This window comes from Solenopsis invicta, chromosome 2, assembly GCF_016802725.1.
Source record: "Solenopsis invicta isolate M01_SB chromosome 2, UNIL_Sinv_3.0, whole genome shotgun sequence".
Taxonomy (NCBI): Eukaryota; Metazoa; Arthropoda; class Insecta; order Hymenoptera; family Formicidae; genus Solenopsis; species Solenopsis invicta.
Window position 1 is genome coordinate 7,373,589 of NC_052665.1, and position 20,343 is coordinate 7,393,931.

Genomic DNA, 20,343 nt, shown 5'->3' on the forward strand with positions numbered 1-20,343 from the left:
GTCATATTTTATATCATCGGCGTTCGATTATTTATTTATTGAGTTTCGAAAACAAGATTTATTTTTTTTCTATTTAAGTAAAAATTAAATGTAATTTATATTCTAATTAATCAAAATATATTCAAGCACAGATATCGATTACAAATGGAAAAAGGAAGAAAGACGATAATGCGATTTGTTGCGGTCTAGAAATTTCCGCGGTTATTGTTTCTGCTGTAGACCGATGCTCTCTCGCAGAAAAAAAGTGGTAATGGAAAGTTCTTCCTGACGCCGGATACAACTTTTTGCGGAAACACTGCGTTCACGCAGTGTATCGAGATACGATTAATCATATAAAAAAATTTACGTTGCCGCCCGGAACATTCGTTGGAGACTCATAATTTTACAAATATTATTCGCTGGGACGTTAACGAGTCAATTTGTTATGTCACTTCACGAGCAAGAAGTCACACAATGAGGGCCGACTCGACGAATAATATTTTAACACCCGATTGAACGCTGCGAGATAGCGCGACGGAATATTCTAGTAGAATAAACGCAATGTGCAGCGATGCGGGAAAGTGTGAAACCGTGTGCTTCCCCACTGCATCAATATCAACGGAGATTGGAACGAAATTTAGGAATACTTGCGGTCGTGCGGATGAAAGTGGACTCGGCGGAAACAGACGGCCGCGCCGTGGCGGAAGTAGCTGGACCATCGATATTTAAGTGTCAACCGTTGTAACATCGGTCATCAGTCCGATCGAAACCGAGTGCGATCGAGATGGTGCGAGGCGCGATGTTATTTCTGCTATTCATTGCAATATGTTCGCTCACGTTGCACACGACGTGTCACGCCCGGGATCTGACCAGTGTGGAATCGCGCGTCAGCCGGCGCGATGTACGAGGAAAGAACGATGACCATCATGTAGGTCATTTAGAACCCACCGTGGAATCGTCACAGATTGCGGAGATAGGCGAAATCGATCTCGAGACGGCAGCGACCAAACACAAGGGTCATCATCAAGAGTCTGGCGGTGGTCACAAACACGAATCTCATCACCACGAGGAGCATGGTGGAAAGGGTGAAAAGGGCTATAAGAGCCATCATCATCACGACAAAGGCGACCACGGTAAGCACGACAAGGAACACCATGCCGGTCATCACGAGGAACACGGAGGCAAGAAGAAGGGTCACCATGACGAGCACGAAAAATACGGCGAGCATCACGAGGGCGAGAAGGGTCACAAAGGTGGAAAATTCGGTGAAAAGAAGGGCCACAAGAAGGGCCATAAAACCAAAGGTTATCACAACAAATTTCATAAAGACGAGTATCATAAAGAACATAAGTTTTACGATGATTATCATAAGGGTGGGCATCACGAGAAGCACGGTGACTTCCACGGTCATCACGACAAGAAGGAAGGCCACCACAAGAAGGGTGGTCATCATCATTCCGGTTATCACGAGGATCATCACGGCAAGAAGGGCCACCACGACAAAGGTCATCATGACGAAGATCATAAAGGTCATCACGGCAAGCACGGCCATGAGGAACACCACGATCATCACGATTCGTATGGCAAGAAAGGCGATCATCATTCCGGAAAGAAGTACGGCTATAAGAAGGGACATTAAAGTTGTATGTTTAAATATTATGTATCAAAAAGCGATTATTCGTTCTACAGTTATGGCTTATGTACCTGCTACGGACAAAGTCGCGCGACGATGTCGCGTGATTGTTGTGTTTTGTACCATTCTTTATATAGAGTAAACGTGCGAATACTAACACACAAAGAAATTGTATGGTTACGGCTCGTTGACTTTCCTTTTTCCTTCGCAAGTCTTAATGGGACAAATAAGTTTCTCCCTCCTCTAGCTCATATTTGTCCCAGCAGCTACATTACAGTCAAGACGGCAACGTGATATTACGCCTTATCGATTCCTCGCGATTTATTGCCGCCGTTTTTCTCTTGGCGGCCTTTTATCACTTCCCATCGGCAAACTAAAGTAATTTTGCCATTTCTTCTCGCCTTGTACCTTCGCTTATTGACAAAGATAACGACTGCGCGTGAACGAATCCGTCATTGTTCTCAAATCACGTGAATAGAATTTTTACTTATTACAAGTTACTTGGAAAAAAATCGAGAAATGGCATATAACGCAGCGCATCAATTATTATCGATTCGGCTAAAAAATTAAGTTTGACTGGATATTTGTTTTTGGTATTTAAATTGGACTGAATAGTTGTAAACGGTACGTGGCCTGTGTCGCTAAAACTTTTTCTCAGATATAAAACGACAGTTTCATTGGTTCAAGCGGACGCGAATTGATTTACTGTACAATGAAAGTATTTTCAGTGCGGCGCGGCGTCTCTATTGTCGGGCAAGAGTAATATATTAGCAATTTTGTAGTATGAATTTTAATGTCACATATAGCACAGATCATTAATGCACCAATAATTGAGGTTAATCGATTGGCCAGCTGATTGAATTGATTACCGGATATTAATGTGCCGCGGGAACGCGTGTAGCGAGTTGACACCGTTAAATTTTGTAGGTAAATACCGCATGTGCCTACACGCTACATGTGTCATCTCTTGTAATAGTATACAATATAATACCATGTTATCCATTGTATTCAAAATATCAAAATGAAAATGTACTTTTATAAGGTAATATAATCAATACTACATCACGTTCCAAAACAGAGTCAAGCCATGTTATTTAAATTGTATAATAATGTTCTAGAATAACTTGGTCCAAATTGTCTTTTTTATTTTCAATATCAATGTTAACTTCTTTTAGATCGAATTAAAGCATTTTAAAGTTAATTTTCAAAAGAATAATGTTGACGTTGTTTTCGAACAATTAACATTCCATAGATTTATTTAGTTGCTACCCCTATCTTCTCTTTTTTACATTTCATATTGCTGCATTACAATAATTTGATCAGCCGGCACGTGCCGTCGAAAACATATAACCGCTTAATGTAAATCCCTGATACCTTCTGCAATGTGTATACATAATCAGCGCTCATTATTCGTTGATTAATCAACGACGATTTTAGATAATGTTTAAATCCACCTTATGTATATAATTTGTAAGCCTGTTTGTAAATAATAATAAAACTCAATCCCAATAACCATGCGTAATTAATATGTTACAATCTATTACATAAAAATGTCGTTGAAAAAAAAGATAAATTTAAAAATTGATTAAAATTAAAGGTAAAGGAGTTTTCTGATTTGTTTTTCTTTGTTTCAATTCGATAGCTCATGCGTACAATAAATAAGAACACTTATTGCCGCTGATATTATGCTGATAGCGAAGCTTTGATTATGAACATACTTGATTATATCGGTTTTAGCGCGATACAATGAATATACCAACAAGATGAGCTTAATCCAAATATTTAATCTAGTAGCTTACGTCAAAGGATTTCTTGCGCGGCCTCATGATGCAATTTTCATTATATGACTGTAGCAGGTAGATCATTTATTATTCGAAGAGTTGCTTCAACTTCGTGAAAATTTTATCAAAGATACGGTGGAGAGCTTATTTAGCCAGTTTTCAGTAACGTTTTATTAATCGCAATACTTGTTCTCCGTTACGTTTATTCATAAAAGATGCAACTTGTCGTTCCATTTGTCGCAAAAGTAGAAAATACGTACTAATGAATAAATTTTGTTTCGTAAAGAAGTAATTGTATCTATTTTTTCATCAAGAGTTTTTAAACTGGCAACAATGCGCAAGCAATGCAATGCAAAAGTCACGTGTTCCCGAATCTTCATTAATTTAGTCAAATAGCGTGATTATTTTGGTTTCATGAAAGAACGCGGAATCGTGGAACACACCACGGTGATGTGTACTTCTTCGAGCTCGTGCGTTTCGCGCTTTTCTTCTTTTTTTCTTTTTCCCCGCACCGAAGCCACTTCAATTACATTAATTACATCACCCACACGTGCGCGCATTACAAGCCGAAACAATAGCGGACCCTTTCGACGGTCGCCGGAATTGTCACGCGGCCGGGGCATTTCAAGCAGGTTCGTTGCCACGCGCATGCAATCTCCGGCGGAGAATGGGCTCGTGCAACCCTGAACACCCGCTACATCGTACGTGGCAGTAAAGAAGTGCATAAAGTCCCGTTAATCCGTGTCCGGAGTGCCGGAATTCAATTCGGACGGACGCCATAGGAGTGGCGATCTCATTTGCTACAGGGTGGGATCGTTAATCAAATCCGCGGCGCGATGAATACGATAGTAGGCTCCGCGCGTTCTTGTTCCCAGCGGCCTTGTTTTTACGAACGACGCATACGCAATGCGACAGAAAGTGATCGTAATCCAGTATCGTCGTCTTGCAAAGCAGACTGGAAATGCATGCGCTAATGAATGCCGAATATTAATTGAAAATTACAGAGTGTTTTTCTGTATGCCGTGTACACGATGCCCTGTTTCACGCGTGAATGACGATAATTGAGGTGTTTCTCCTTAATTAATCTCTATTTTCAAGATAATAAGCATTCTAAACAAGTTATAGAGCGTAGCCCCAGAGGAGTTCGTTAAACTAAATATTAATACGTAATATCGTTGGAATATACTTTATTTACTGCCGCCCGATAACACGTTATAACCAGCAGCGGATTTAATGCTGTTTATTAATATCGGAATTTGATAAATAGCTGGAGCATAGGAATTTTTATTAAAAGCGAAGATCCCAGGCACGCTGATAATTCACGGTACTTGTAATTTACCGATCAATAACGTATATGCCTATTTAATTAAGAAAGTATACGTTTCAAACGACCTGATAATTATTTGACAAATTTTCATGTTAAAAAAAATACAGATAACAAATAGAAACTTTTTTCAACCTTATGCAGAAAATATAGACTTTTTTGAAATTATTTGTTCAGCTGGTAGAATTCTGTAACTATTTAGATATTATGCGGATCACGCAAATTGCAGTAAAAAAGATATGTTAAATATGATATTTTATTTCAACGACGTATGTATGATTAACACTTAACACAGATATAATATATTGCATAATCATATAATATGAAGAAGAACGAATAATAGGAACGAAAGCGAGTAACAGAATTCTGTTTAAAAGCAGCTGGTGGTATCTGAATAGCGACAAAATTTTAATGTCCCTTTTTGAATTCCCAGTGCTTATGATCTTCGTGACCGCCCTTTTTGCCATGATGATGATGATGGTGATGATGGTGATGATCATCGTGGTGGCCCTTATGTCCCTTATGATCATGATGATGGTGTCCTTTCTCATGATGACCCTTCTTTCCGTGATGACCTTCATGATGATGATGGTCATGATGTCCTTTCTTAAAGTGGCCACCTTTCTTGTGTCCGTGTTCGTGATGATGGCCACCGTGTTCCTCATGATGACCATGATCGTGATGTTCGTCAAAGAATTCCTTGTCTTTCTTGTACTCATCTTTTTTTTTCACTTCGTGATGGCCATGAGTGCTGTGGCCTTTGCCATAGTGTCCCTTTTCGTGGAACTTGTGACCTTTTTCCCCCTTTTCGCCATGATGATGCTCATGATGATGACCATCATCGTGGTGATGATGCTTCTTGTGTCCTCCGTGCTCATCGTGGTGCCCGTGATGATGCTCTTTGTGATGATGTCCTTTTTCACCCTTCCCGTGATGATGGTGATGCTTATAACCCTTGTGACCCTTGTCGCCATGCTCATGATGATGATGGGAATGATGTTCCTCCCCACCGCCATGTTCATGATGCTTGCTCTCGGCTACCTGAAGATCGTCGTTATGATTCCTGGTAATTTCACGTGCGGTGGTCACGCCATTAGTGGCAATATAAATTGCCACAAGAATTGTTATCAGTGGCAATACACGACGTAGAGGGAACATGATAACCAATAATTATATTGTAATACTCTATTTATTGGATATAAATCAGACACATTAATAGATCTAAGCGCTTTCTAGCAGTGCAAGCTGTATGATGCTGCGATTCGTGAGACGTTATTTATATTGCTATTCTGGTGCACTGAGCCATCAAATTTTGTAAGAAATACGTATTTATATAAATAAAAGATGGCGGGGAGAGTTCCATTTCATTTCCTTCGTTGCGGTAGATTGTATAGAGTCTGTTCTATTTTGTAATCTACTACTTGTTTAAAGTTATATAAATGGAATTACGTGATACTGATTAAACTTCCTTTATTGATTTTCGATAGGTCAATGAACCTACGGTAGAAAGTTATTGTATCAATATTGTCTTTTATTGTATAAATTTAAAATCAAATACAAAAGATTTAAATAAATATTTTTATTAAAACAATTATAAGCCAATTTTTATTCTGATAATTTGATTCAGATTTATACATTGTTTATTGACAGCCGATAGCCAGAATCTGGGTTATTGTATATTATTTTTTACATTTCTAAATTATAAAAAATATTTTAACGCTTTTATAGATTTTAATTTCAAACGTATAAAAAAACTTGACGTTACATTATTAATATTCCATTAATTTTTTCAAAATATTCATATTTAATCAAATATTTGCATTTAAATTTGATATTAAAATAGATATTAAAATAGATATAATTGTCTGTTATAATATATTATAGAAGATTATAATATATTAAGACGAGATAACGTTAGGGCATTCATAAAGTATATTTCAGGATATTAAAAGTTAATATCTTGGCGATCTGTACTTTTACCTACATCTTAATCATATGTTTATTAAAAAGAAAATTTATATCGTCAGTAATCTTGATTCTAGCTCTTTAATACGAATATTAAATAATTTAATCTTGGAATGTAAAAACATCAATGAATTTATATAAATGTAATAGGAAAGAAATAGCCCAGATAAAATATAATTTATATTCATGACGCTTGTATATGAAAAGCGTTTTTATTTGATAACATACAATACTGTATTTTAGTAAGAAATCGTAATAATATATTTATATTGAATATATTTAAGGTAGAAATTTTAAAATTTCTGTTACGAATATATATAGGAATTATTAGGGGAAATAATGCATTTTCAATCATATTTGGTATAGACATTTTAATTTCTCATAACGAAATAAATCCATTATTATTCGGCATCCTAAAAATAATCAACGGAAGAACATTGAACAAATGGTGCAACAATTTATTCTGTTTGTGTCGCACTAAATTAGCAAGTTTTGTATCGTTAATGATGATGGTGATGACCATGATGACCATGATGACCATGATGACCATGGGAATAACCATGCTTTTTGCCTCCATGATGTTCACTCTTCTTCCCATGATCTTCGTGATGGTGATGGTGTTCTTCATGACCATGTTTGCCGTGATGACCATGGTGATCTTCATCATGATGTCCTTTATCATGATGTCCCTTCTTACCGTGATGATCTTCATGGTGACCAGAATGATGGTGTCCGCCCTTCTTATGATGGCCTTCCTTGCCATGATGATGTTCATGATGATCGCCATGCTTTTCATGGTGGCCGCCTTTATGATGATCATCGTAAAACTTATGCTCCTTATGGTATTCATCTTTATGAGATTTGTGATGATAACCATGAGTCTTCTCGCCCTTCTTGTGACCCTTTCCATGGCCAAATTTCGATTCTTTATGACCATGTTCGTGATCGTGATGGTGACCGTGTTCGTCATGCTCGTCGTGATGACCCTTCTTATGGCCGCCGTGCTCATGATGATGGCCCTCATGATGTTCCTTACCATGATGGCCGTGTTCTCCGTGATGATGATGATGATGGCCTTTATGACCTTTATGGCCCTCTTCACCGTGTTCTCCATGGTGATGAGAATGATGTTCATGACCTCCGCCATGTTCGTGATGATGGCCATGATGATGGCCATGGTGATGAGAACTGGCCACTTCTAAATCTCCGTACATACTTCGAACATCTCGCGCCGAAGATATAGCAATGACCGTGCATATCACAGCCAATCCCAGAAACAAGCATGGACCTACGTATTTAGCCATGTTGGAACTTTATAGAACCAACAATTGCAATTGACTGCTCAATAATCTTTAAAGCAAAGCTTATATACCTGCGGTTCCACCAATGCTTTGTACGTAATCGCTTTCGTTCTTTCGCTCTTGTTCGAACACAATACAGTACTCGTATTTCGTAAAACATTTGTTCGCACTGTGTATTATTGCTTGAATGCCCTGTTAGTTATACAGAATCGTTAAACTTGGATTGCTTAACAGATTTGATATTAAGTAGAAAGTAGAAAAAAAAGAGAAAAGAAAATTAAAATACGTGTAATTATTTGTGTGTTATATAATTTACAATTTAAAATTATCAAAATTTATTAAAAGAATATTAAACCAATTGTAACATATATATAATATATTCGTGGAGAGAATTTTTTGTCATTTTTTACATAAAATTCGTTCTAATTTTATTATAGTAATGATAAGCTTAAGATAACTTGGCAGCCTATCAAATATTAAATAACAATTTTTGAAATATACAAAAATATTTTACTATTTAATACAAATTACCATGCGGAATTGTAAAATATTTTAATGCAAAATTTAAAATTTAAAAACAAATTTTCTTATATAAATATATAATCATATATAAAATGTGTAGACATTATCTATTTATGTTTTAAACAGTACATCGAATGTTTTATTAAAAAAAAAAAAAAAAGAATCATAATAATACATTTTTTAACACATTTTAAAATCATTTAAATTTCAATATACAATTTAGTAAAAATCATCAAACATATTTTATATTTTATTCTGTAAAATATAAAATGTGTGTAGTAGATATTAATACATCAGAGAAAATCATATAAAATTCTTTGAAATACAATATTGTCCCGTGACATAATTTTCAGAGTAAATTTAATGAGAAAATTCTTTTCATATATATAACACATGTAATACACATATTTTAAATATAATCTTTCACAGACATGTAGTAAAATTTTGGTAAAATTAATTTTTCAAAATTACCAAACCTTTAAAATAGCAAAAATAGCAAAAAATTTATTTACTGAATATAAACAATAGAATATTTGCAAACATTTAAAAATAAAATTAATTTAAAACATAAATGTGTTAGACACTTAAAATACTCAAGTTAATGAAGATTTTGCCGACAAATAAATAAAAGCTGTCTGCCAATTTAACGACCGGCGGAACGAGACGTACAGCAGAACGATTTACCGTCTTTCATTCATAACCATTCAATTTATTTCCGGCTTCAATCAAAGCATTTTTTTATTACTACATACTCGCTAACACCCAATGGTCATGTCCGGTCGTATATATTACATCCCTGAATTTAATCCCTCCAAATATTAATCACATAAATTTCCGCCCGTTGAATCGAAGCTATTGGAAAGCAGCGTGTTAACGTTCGGCTAAAAAAGAATAAAAACGAGTTATTTAGTCTCTATAAACGCAGTTTGGTAAGCAACGATTTCAATGATATTACATAATGACCCGAGCGATTGTCGCAGGTTGAAATCCGCATTACAATTTAAACAGGTTAAGGAGACATTGCTTTCGCAACGAGCTAATGAGCCAAGAAAGAACTCTGGCTACTCTCATGTCGATTATCCTGCGAACGATATATAATCCGAGCGGGGCGACTAGCTTAATCATAACTACCGATCACAGCGACGAAGTCAAATATCTCTCATTGATACTGGATCAAACGCGAATAAACACGGCACGATGAGCAGATTGGCGGCGATCTGCCTGCTGGTAGCGTGTGTCACTTCCTATTGCGTGACCGCGCGCGAAATCAGCAGGGCGTATTACGACGATCTGCAGGTAGCCGCTTCTCACCATGGCCATCATCATGAAAGCGGCCACGGAGGAGAGCATCATTCCGATCACCATCATGAGCATGGCGGGAAAGGCGACAAAGGATACAAGTCGGAGCATCATCACGAACATGGGGAAAAGGGACATCACGACAAAGGGGGCCATTCCGGACATTATCACGAAGACGAAGGTCATAAAAAACATCATCATCACGACGATGGCTATTATGGTGAACACCATAAAGGCGAGAAGGGAGAGAAGGGACACAAATTCCATGAGAAAGGACATTATGGTAAAGGTCACAGCACAAAGGGTCACCACGAGGTTCACAAACTCGACGAGTTTAAGAAGGATAAGGAATTCTTTGACGAACATCACGATCATGGTCATCATGAGGAACACGGTGGCCATCATCACGAGCACGGACACAAGAAAGGTGGCCACTTTAAGAAAGGACATCATGACCATCATCATCACGAGGGTCATCACGGAAAGAAGGGTCATCATGAGAAAGGACATCATCATCATGATCACAAGGGTCACAAAGGCCATGGCGGACACGATGAGCATCATCATCACCATCATCATCATGGCAAAAAAGGCGGCCATGAAGACCATAAGCACTGGGGATTCAAAAAGGGACATTAATACAGATGTGCAAAAAATAATAATTTCGCTACTATTACTCGCTGAGTTCCGTTGCCTAACTATCGCGCTGCATTAATTGTTGTACGTGTTGACAAACAGAATAAATCTTTTTCAGTAGATATATTACATGTCATTTATATGTTATCTCATATTACGTCAAAATACGGCTTGCGTTTATTAAGTCATCATTTTTCTTCCGCTACTACATATATTTTGTAATTAATACAATAGCTTGTATTAATTAAATCCTTATAATTCTAGACGTACACTAGACGTAAAATAAAATTTGAGTTATTTCGCGACCGTAACGTGTGTCGCGAAATCGGTAACTGTCGTAATAATTCAGTGGAGTTTCATGTTTTGTGCTACATCAGTCACGCTTCTGCGGTGTAGCAGCTGTCACAAGAAAATATGGCCGCTCGTTACATGCTATTTCCATAAAACAATAGTATCGGCCAGTTACCACATTCAGTGGTGCAATTGACACGGTTTTATATTTGTTTTAGTAAGCGTTACTTGGGAATTACTCACTTTAAATATCAACGACCTAAGTTAAAATAATTGAATTAGTGATGTTTCTATTATAACTCCCTCCCTAATATTCTTATTATAATTCAATTATATAAAAATATAAAAATTAATATTATAATAACCTCGACGTATTATATATCATTAGATAATTATAATTTCTCAATATTATAGTATTAATCTCAAATGTGTTTTTGATGATTATTCTTATAATGTTGGATAATAATCTAATTTACGAATTATGAAGAGCAAACATTATTCTCAACATACATACAGTAAAAATCTACATTGTAAAAATGTAAATATAAAATTTTTTTATTGCACGTTGCAAATGACAATATAAAACAGCATTAGGTAAAATTACATTAATATTAAATGTTCAGCAACATGAGTTAATGTCACTCAACTTTGTCGTACTTATGCTTCTTAGTTAAATGCGTATCTTCATCGGAGTCATAATTTTTATAATTATTATGAAAAGTACTTTCACCCTTTTCCTTATTATAACCCTGATCGCGATTCTCTTTATGCCCTTTGTCATAAAACTTGTTTTTCCCACTATTTTCATTATTAAATCCGGATTCATGATGTCCGCCTTTCTTGAAATCGTCTTTGACAGCATTATGGTGCTCATCGGCAACGGAGTGCTTGTCGAAATAACCTTTTTTGTGGTTCTCGTCATAGAAATCGGTATGTTTTTTATATTCGTCCTTGTGATAGACTTTATGAAAGCCACTGGTTTTTTGTCCCTTTTTGTGGTACGACGTCCGCCCATAGCTGCTACCCTTCTCACCAATCTCACTTTCATCATAGCGTCCATAATTTCCGGCTACGTCGCTATGCCCTTTCCTATGTCCAATTTCGGTATCATAATATTCTGAAAGATCCAGCAAAAAGTCACATTTCACTCAAAATAAATATATTTATGCAAAAAATAAACACGTTCAAATATACATGCGCATTGAGAAAATCAATGAAGATAAGTTGAAAAGAAAATAAACAAAAATCCACCTTGCTGCCTGCTTTTATCATGCTGTCCGCGTTCACCCACGTCAAATTCTATTCGTTTGTTGTACCCTTTGTCGCCCTTTTCTCCATGAGCGGAATTCTGCGCGGCCGAATACTTTTCACCGCGTTCAAACGAAACGTCGATATCTGAACGAGAGTTGTCGAGGCCGTGAATAGGATGGGTTGCTATAAAATCAACTGCTTTGTCGTGATTCTCAGGCACGTGATCTCTTTCTTCTTTTTTATCGCCGTCGCCGTCCTCATCGTTGTCATAATCGCTCTCATTCTCCCCATCGTCGTTCCTCTTATCAATATTTTTATCCGTTTCGCGCGGTTTAAATGCATTAGGTGCATAATATGGCGCACGTGCAGCCAGTTTAGGCGGCTCAAGCGGTTGCGCGTATTTCGCTAATTGGGCCTCGCTATAATTAATGAATCCATCGCGCGGGTAAGGCTGGCGCGCTACGTACGGTGCAATTTCGTGCTTCGCAGTCGCATACGCGAGCAGAACGGGTTCGTGCGACGACGCAGTTTCAGAAACGGCGGGCGCAACAGGTGCAGGACTGCCGACGATGTAATGCACTGACGCCGGTGCATGGTAGTAACGTCCGCTTCCGTGATTGGTATACCGCATATACGAGGCCGGAAGAGCTCCTTGTTGATTGTACGCGTATCCGCTTGCGGAGGTCTCGAGATCGGATATTCTCATCTTAGAGACCGTCATATGTGCTGTTCTCGCTGATGACGCACCATTGTCGCGTATACCGACCAACAGAATGACCATCACTAAACTCGCAATCATGCTAACCAAATCCCTCGGCCTCGTAAACACTACGCCGGATAATAATCGTTATTGCGTCTCGTGACCGATTTGTCTGACACTGTTGTATCCGTTCGTCAGCGTTATCGCCTTATATACGCACGCCAGAAGGACAGATTTATCCTTCCGTCGTGTAAGTGACACATTGTGTTCAGCGACATCGAGAGTTTCATGGTCGCGCCGACGCTTCAAGTGCGGAGCTCGTTTATTGACGGTGTATTTCTTTCGCCATGGTATTAGTCAACACCCCGTTGAGGGGGGAAGTGGTTACGTAATAATTCAGTGAAGAGTTTCTCGTCGATTGATCAAATTCACGGAGGATATCCGGGTCAGTTTAAGTCAAGGTTTGACGAAAAGATAAAATTCCGAAACTGACTACTATCCGATTCCTTTTGTACAAATTGTAGGGAATATCTAGGACATATTTCACAATTCCTGCTCGCTGAAACGGCGATCTAATCCCACGAGTTTGCTTTGCATCACTGATTGACTATTACCGTAAACCACCGTTGATCTTGAATTGACTGTACGCTACGCTAGATACGCTAAGGCCATGTGAAATCGATGGTATTCGGTTCGGCCGAGCGATTGCGGTGCGATATAAAAGAGCTGGTATTATCGCGAGATTATAACAGTGTATGCCGGCACGTTGCTACATCAGAAGTCCCTCTGTCTTGTGCCTAGCCCATCCACCGAGATACATACGTACAATTTCGAGCAAATTCGTGGATTGAATTGGACTACCCGGGCTTTCAAGCATCCGGGGACATCCACAAAACAAATGAAGATCTATGCAGGATGGTATGCCGCTTGCGCTGTGCTCTGCGTTTGCGCGTATCCGTCGAGAGACCGACCTAACGAGATGTACGTTAGCAGCTCGAGATTCAATTCGAAATCAACCATAGCTGACGACTACGGTTTCGAGAAGCAGCTATCTGCGACTAAGTTGTTCGAGATCCTCGAGGATGAAGAGTTCGAGGAGAAGAAACCGTCAACGATGAGAGCAATCGTTGCGAGAGCAAAGACCAGCCCGGTTCTGCTACCCTTGATCATAGAACCCGAGGCGGAAATGTTGCCGGCCGATTACGAAGGCGTCAAGTCGCCTGGAGTCACCCACATGGAACTTGCGTTCGCGAAACCGCAAACCCGCCCGTCGTCAGGTAGCAAGAGTGCGACATTACGAGCTTCGGCGACGAATGACGAGTACTCCGGTGAATCCGGCGGATTTAATCGAGATAACGATGCGCATTATGCTGCGTCGAAGCACGAGACGCAAGTCACAAGAGATGATCGCGGTACCGGCAGTCTCTCCGTTGTCGAGGTAGGTTCGAAGGGCGACGAGAGAAAGCAGAACGAGAAGGCTGAGTACGCCGAAGTCTCCGGCGCGAGTAAAAGCCATTCCGAAAACGAGAATCGCGCGAAGAATCATAAAGAAGAAGTCGTAAAAAAGAAGGAAGCTACCTACGAGACCAGAGATGGCCGCGAGAAGGCCCGTAATACCGCCGGATATCGCAACGTTTATCACAGAGATGAGTTCAAGAAAGACGCTGATTTCTACAATAACGACCGTCAAGGTGGACATTTCGAGAAGCACGGTCGATATGGTGAAAAACACGACGCTGCTGAAGGCGAATACGTAAAAGGCAGGAGTAACGGTTCCAGATTCGTCGAGGTGGGAGCCAACAACCAGAGAAAGTTCGAAGAAAAGACGAGAGACAACCAAGAAGCCCAAGGTCACCCTAAGACGGATTCCTTCCTGGGAACTTGGGCGGATTCATGAAGCAGACAGGCTTAACGAAGGGTTGAAAGTTCGCTTTCAGCAACGGCGACCCAAGTTAACATGTTATGACGCTTGCGTGAGTCGTAATTGTACAGTATTTAATTCAGAGATAAATACAAAAATATTCGAACAAATGCTAGACGTAACCATGTATTTAACGCACGTATATTTATCGCATTTCATTTCATAGGTTTCGTGTACACATAACGCGTTAAGTAAAATATAAAATTATATAAGCGCGAATTCTCTGTTTCCTTCCGCTTTCGTATTTATTCGATTTTTTATTAATCGATTTTTTTCACTAATAAATCGATTAAACACCAACGTATCATTTATTATTTTAGTATTATCGCTATTTTATATTTTTTTTTCCTTTCCTGGCTGATAATGTTCCAACCTGATAATGTCCTTATTGCGTTCACTGCTTCATCAATTTTTAATTCGGTATGAACATTTTTTAATTAGCAATCGTAATTGAAAATCCTTGGTAATAACAGTAATTCACCACAACGAGGTGATCCTCTAGCTTTATTTACGCAAATGATCGAACAGGATGCAGTCGCGTCCAGCCGCGGCGGGCGGTTAATGGATATTAAACAATACCCGCATTGTTGTGCCGATAAATTGCAATCTTTCGCGAGTGGTCGTGGCGCGAAATGAGAATCAAGATACATAATTGATGCATATAGAAGTCGTTATATTTCTCTGCGTTCTCATTGCGGGCTCACCACCGAAGCCCGCGAGGGCATTCCACTTCGGCAACGTATACCTATCGGTCTCCTACCAACTCCGCTGTAGTCTGACTACGATATATATATATATATATAGACATATATATATATATATGTATAAAGCCCGCATCCCCTTCGTGGCTCAGTGAGCTCGGGTTCCCCGCATTCATCAACAATAAGCCGCGGCACCTACCGTCCTCGCATACGTATCTGCGAGCACCACCTTATGTATGTACGTGTGTACATTCGCGCGGTAGCTACCACCCTCTCGTACACTAGCCACCGATGCGTGTACGTGCACGCACGCGATGGTTGTATTATATGTATCTGTCGGCCTACGTACACAGTGCATATAAAGGTGCATGTATATCGGAAGCGGTGGAACGCGGCGCGAATACATAAATCAGATGCCGCTCTGCAGGCTGCCACCCATATCACTTCGTACAACGGCCATGAATGAATAGAGCCGTGTTTGAGTTATCGTCCGACCTGGTCTTCCAGAAACTGCGGAACGTCGGCGTTAAGTTTTACCGTCCGGAATGCTTCTTAATGGAAGCGAAACGCGTTCTCCTTTAACTGCTGCATGAATTTCCGTAGAATTCGACGCGGAATTCGAGTAGAATTACAATAAATGTTATCTAATTACACGAATTGTTTTATTTTGGTATTTCGTTGGTAGTTCAATGTTCTCGCGAAACCTTGTGCGCGTACGTAACGAACGTCAGCTCTCAGGATAATTTACGTCAAAGAAGTAGATCTGACAGTTTGCCTCGACGGCGACGTTTTATCCCGAGAAGAAATGCAATTTATCTTCTGATAATCTCCAATCCTTCGAAAGCGGACGTTCGCCTCGTATCTTGCTCTCCTTCCTTTTTATTTGACCGTCGCACGTCCGATGCGCTCGTGTGATTCTCCAAGAACGCCTGATTTCGGGGATCTGATCGCCTTTCCGCGATAGTTTATTGTCACCCGTTTATCTTCGCTGGGAAAAACCCGTACTAGTGAAACAGCAGAAAAGTCTACCAAAAACCATATTCTGAAGTTTGTGGTTTGTTTCGCAATTTGTGAATGACGTGAAGTACGTGATTATCATGAAAAAATGACAGAAAAGCGAAGAGTACATCCTCCCCATCCTCCCTAGAGGAGCATAGAAAGCATAAATAATATATTTTTACCATGAAGCATGTGTACATGATCCCACGGGTTGTCATTTATTATTGAAAGAGCCAAAAAAGAGCTAAGTAAGGGACGTTCGTTTTTATGTTCCTGTAACATCTTGTATTATATCTCATAACACATGCAAAAATAAACAAACCTAAAAATAAGAAAATTGGAAGATTGACGTCAATGCGACAAATCTATTGTGGAATGCACACAAGAACGTCTTGAGGTGTGTTGGATATTTTAATAAAGAATTGCAAGTAGAAGTAGATATATGCTTTTAGAGAGGTCACCCCGTGGCAGAAATATGATATCGATCTTGTCAAAATTGATTCGCCCAGTTGCAAGGTGCGTGAAATACGAATCGCATCTTGGTATATTTAGAAATCAAGGAAACAGTTTGCGTATCGCAATGCGAAATTATACCGTAAGTGAGATTTATGTTTTCTAAAAAATTTTGTAGAAATGACAGTACGTAACGCAGATTTTAAGTTTAAATATTTAGCCTAATCTGAAAAACAAGTTAAATTTTACGAGTGCTAGTTTTACATTTTTACAAAATATTCGTTCGCGAGAAAAATGACGCTAAAGTATTTAAAAATTTAACTCGATATAAATAAAAAGAATTTTGTCAGACTATCAAAACAATTACGTAGAACGTTCAAACTGATTGCTAAAATGTTAAAACTATTTGCAGTATTGCTCATTCTGCAACATCATAATTATTTTAGAGATCCAATAAAATTATTTTCAGATCCGTATCCACCTAAATTTTTACAATTGATATTTAAATATTGTTATATTTTATTTTATATTTTTGTATTTCAGCAAAACCGTTCTTTTCGCGTTGAAAAAACTTTCACTAAAAACTCGAATTTCTAATATTTCAATCATGTTTCCATTTAACATAACAAAAATTCATATTATACTATATATGCAAAATATATATGCAAAAATATATATAATAATAATATACGTAATAGAATCGACCAATTTACAAGACACGATTGGCTTTTCCGACGGACTACGACAGAGTAATGACTTTTATGATTGACGCGTACTACAAGGGCGACCCAACTATGGTGAACATTGGTTTGGACGAACAAGAACCCGCGCCGTCACTGTTAAAAATGATGCACGACGATCTCCAAGAGGGTATGACAATAATTGCCGAGGGAGAGGACAATTGTATCGTAGGTGCCGCGGTGAACGCTGGCTCCTGTCCTTGGGATCCCGACAAGTTCGTCGAGCTCGCTAGATGCTGCGAATGCGGGCCGACCCGCGACGTGATCGAGTTCGGCGCTTACGTGACCTGTAAGCCGAATCTCTGGGAGCGCTTCTGCGTTCTCAAGATTTTCGAGTGCAGCTATCTCGCGGTCAGACCGGACTTCCGGAACCAGGGTATTGCTAGAAAGCTCGTGCTAGATAGCTGGTATCTTGCGCGCGATTGCGGCTATCGATTGTTCCGTGTTGACTGCAACAATAGGTGAGTCCAGCTGGCTGACCGTGGAATTCTGGTTAGGCTACGAGCGCGTAAGGAATGCGAGTCGTTTCAACGCGGTTTGCTCGCCTCGACGGGATCTTGAGCAATTTTCGCGACGAGTCGCACCAACGAGAAAGAGAACGTCGTACATCACACGTTCAGCGTAACTGTTACCTTGTAATTCAAACTGCCTGGACAGCGTCATCCAACTGACGTATGGCTTCGTGTCGTATTAAAAGAATAACGATCGCGTTAATTAGGATTAGTATAGCATGCGATGACTTGATGCATTTTTCTCGACATATGAGCACGTTATTTGACATGAAACGTTATCTATCGTCACATTGCGGTCATGCATTACGTAAATAGGATCACAACGTACAAAATTAAATTGACGGATTTCGCGCAAACATTAATCTGATGTTTTAATATAAAAGCATATCCGTTACAGATATGTCGCACGGGTTGCGGAAGGTTTCGGTTGGAAACGAGTATGCACAATACCGTATCATGAATATGTAAAGGATGGCAAACTTGTTTTTAAGCATATTAAGGAGCCACATACCGAAGTGCAGACTTACATTGATCAAGTTACGTTTTGCAAGGATTACTGTCCGCCTTACAAGAAATGTGAAACGACGTCAGCGCCGAAAATAAAAGATTAATACTGTCTTGATAAATATCTATCTAAGTTGAGATGCTTCGTCAATAAAATTAATAAATATTTTATAGAAATATACTGTGCAGTGCATTCGTATTATACATCTAGCCTTTTGTTTCTTGTGCCCAAATCACATGGTGAGAACTATTTGTAAGGACATTTTTAAATCTGATGTAAATATGATTCTTCATACAAATTGAAATTGCTAAAGTAAATATTTATAATCTAGTAATTACTGATTGCACGTATTCTTGATTTCTGCGATATCGAAACGAGCAGAAAATAAATTATAATAAAAAACGTACATTATGAGCAATAAAGCACAGGGTATATTTATACTCTCAGTAGTCTGAAGCAAAGTTTTTGTTCACTTTGATGACATACATCGATTTCACAAGTACTAATCCCGACAGTTGAGCTTATTGGAATAGTCTGTCAGAGCCGAGAACAGTGATTGATGAGTTCAACGGCAGCTTATCCCGCGAGGAAACTCCTTTGAGTACGATTGAATAATACATAGCGGCGCGCAAATGAAATTCCCGATATTTGACTTCTAAGCTCTACCTCTCGAACGAAAGCCCGGCGGCTAAACTTCTGCTGCCTGCGAAATTACGATTGCTCGGAGTTGCGAGTGTACCAAACTCGGTTCTCAAATTTAAGCGGAAAGAGACGGATTCTCTTTTGCGTCTGGAACGTCTATCGAGTCTTCTCGAAAAGGGTTCCACAGAATCAGTAATTGTCTGCCAAACAGGGCTAGGCCGTTTGCCGATCAACTACCGTCATAAAACACTAATGATCCGTAGAACGAATTCTGTGTACGCAAGATAAAGCTAAAGCGTGTTTGAGGCAATAACCGAATTGAAATAATCTCTACCATCAATTACGTCAACTCATTTGTACGTCAACAATTTGGGACGGATATTTATCGTTTACATATAATGATGTATTGTTTTAAAAATAAGTAACTCAAAAAATTAATACTATCATTAAACTTCAAAGAACAATAATAAAACAATAAAAAAAAAATAAACGTTTAAATGGTGCAACATTCAAAAATGTTCTGTTTAACCGTTTACAAACTGCATAAAACTTTTCATAAATCATCAATCAAAAAATTATTATAAACTTAAACGCATAATTATAAAGAACTCATAAAATTGTATATTATAAAATAATTGGTGCTAACATCTGATCTGTGTCAGATTTTATAGCTGCAATTTATCTTTCTAGTATTTTTTTAATTATCAACGTAAATGCGTTTTATAAAAAATTGGATTGTAACATATAAAGAAAATATAAATTGTATTGCTGATAATACAATGCGTATTTGTGGTTGCTTGTTAAACAAAATTATTCGTAAAAATAGTATTTGCATTTAAAATTAGTTCGCTAATTTCCAACTTAAACAGAACATTTCTAAGCAAATTCCCAAATACTTTTGCGACTGTAAACAGTATATATATACATATATATAAAATTACGTAATACAAATTCCTACAACACGATTTTAGTGTCTGTTAAGAATTTATGAAAATTACGTGCATTATTCGCATACAGATAAATTTGTTTTTTATATATACGATAACATCGCCGCAATAATTTATTCTATTTAAATTCCGCGTATTTATCGTTCGCTGCACACATTAATCGTTATATAATCAAATCTTCCATGATTGTATCGTAAATTGCCTTCAGCATTAAATGAAGATAAAATAAATAAATTGCGTA

General features: G+C 38.4%; 5 protein-coding genes across 5 annotated transcripts; 3 read left to right on the forward strand and 2 right to left on the reverse strand.

Moving 5' to 3' along the window:
* Positions 1-555: 555 nt before the first annotated feature.
* On the forward strand, positions 556-10,443 carry LOC120356904. The gene is made up of 4 exons (XM_039445778.1): positions 556-1,613; positions 5,151-5,783; positions 7,169-7,860; positions 9,646-10,443. The coding sequence occupies exons 1-4, from the start codon at positions 764-766 to the stop codon at positions 10,441-10,443; spliced, it is 2,973 nt and encodes a 990-aa protein (XP_039301712.1). The 5' UTR covers positions 556-763.
* Positions 4,955-8,225, reverse strand: LOC105200787 (histidine-rich glycoprotein). The gene is made up of 2 exons (XM_011168506.3): positions 7,203-8,225; positions 4,955-5,319 (listed from the first exon to the last, which is right to left on the reverse strand). Exons 1-2 carry the CDS (start codon positions 7,984-7,986, stop codon positions 5,126-5,128), a joined length of 978 nt encoding a protein of 325 aa, XP_011166808.2. The 5' UTR covers positions 7,987-8,225; the 3' UTR covers positions 4,955-5,125.
* Positions 10,444-11,102: 659 nt separating the features above from the next.
* LOC120356974 (uncharacterized protein DDB_G0290685-like) lies at positions 11,103-13,436 on the reverse strand. Its single transcript, XM_039446053.1, has 2 exons — positions 11,983-13,436; positions 11,103-11,848 (listed from the first exon to the last, which is right to left on the reverse strand). The coding sequence occupies exons 1-2, from the start codon at positions 12,779-12,781 to the stop codon at positions 11,370-11,372; spliced, it is 1,278 nt and encodes a 425-aa protein (XP_039301987.1). The 5' UTR covers positions 12,782-13,436; the 3' UTR covers positions 11,103-11,369.
* A 66-nt stretch (positions 13,437-13,502) lies between these two features.
* Positions 13,503-14,847, forward strand: LOC105200936. The gene has a single exon (XM_011168737.2). It carries the CDS (start codon positions 13,581-13,583, stop codon positions 14,577-14,579), a length of 999 nt encoding a protein of 332 aa, XP_011167039.2. The 5' UTR covers positions 13,503-13,580; the 3' UTR covers positions 14,580-14,847.
* A 1,891-nt stretch (positions 14,848-16,738) lies between these two features.
* LOC105200935 lies at positions 16,739-18,843 on the forward strand. Its single transcript, XM_011168736.3, has 3 exons — positions 16,739-16,898; positions 17,455-17,957; positions 18,406-18,843. Exons 1-3 carry the CDS (start codon positions 16,746-16,748, stop codon positions 18,617-18,619), a joined length of 870 nt encoding a protein of 289 aa, XP_011167038.1. The 5' UTR covers positions 16,739-16,745; the 3' UTR covers positions 18,620-18,843.
* The last annotated feature ends 1,500 nt before the right edge of the window (positions 18,844-20,343 follow it).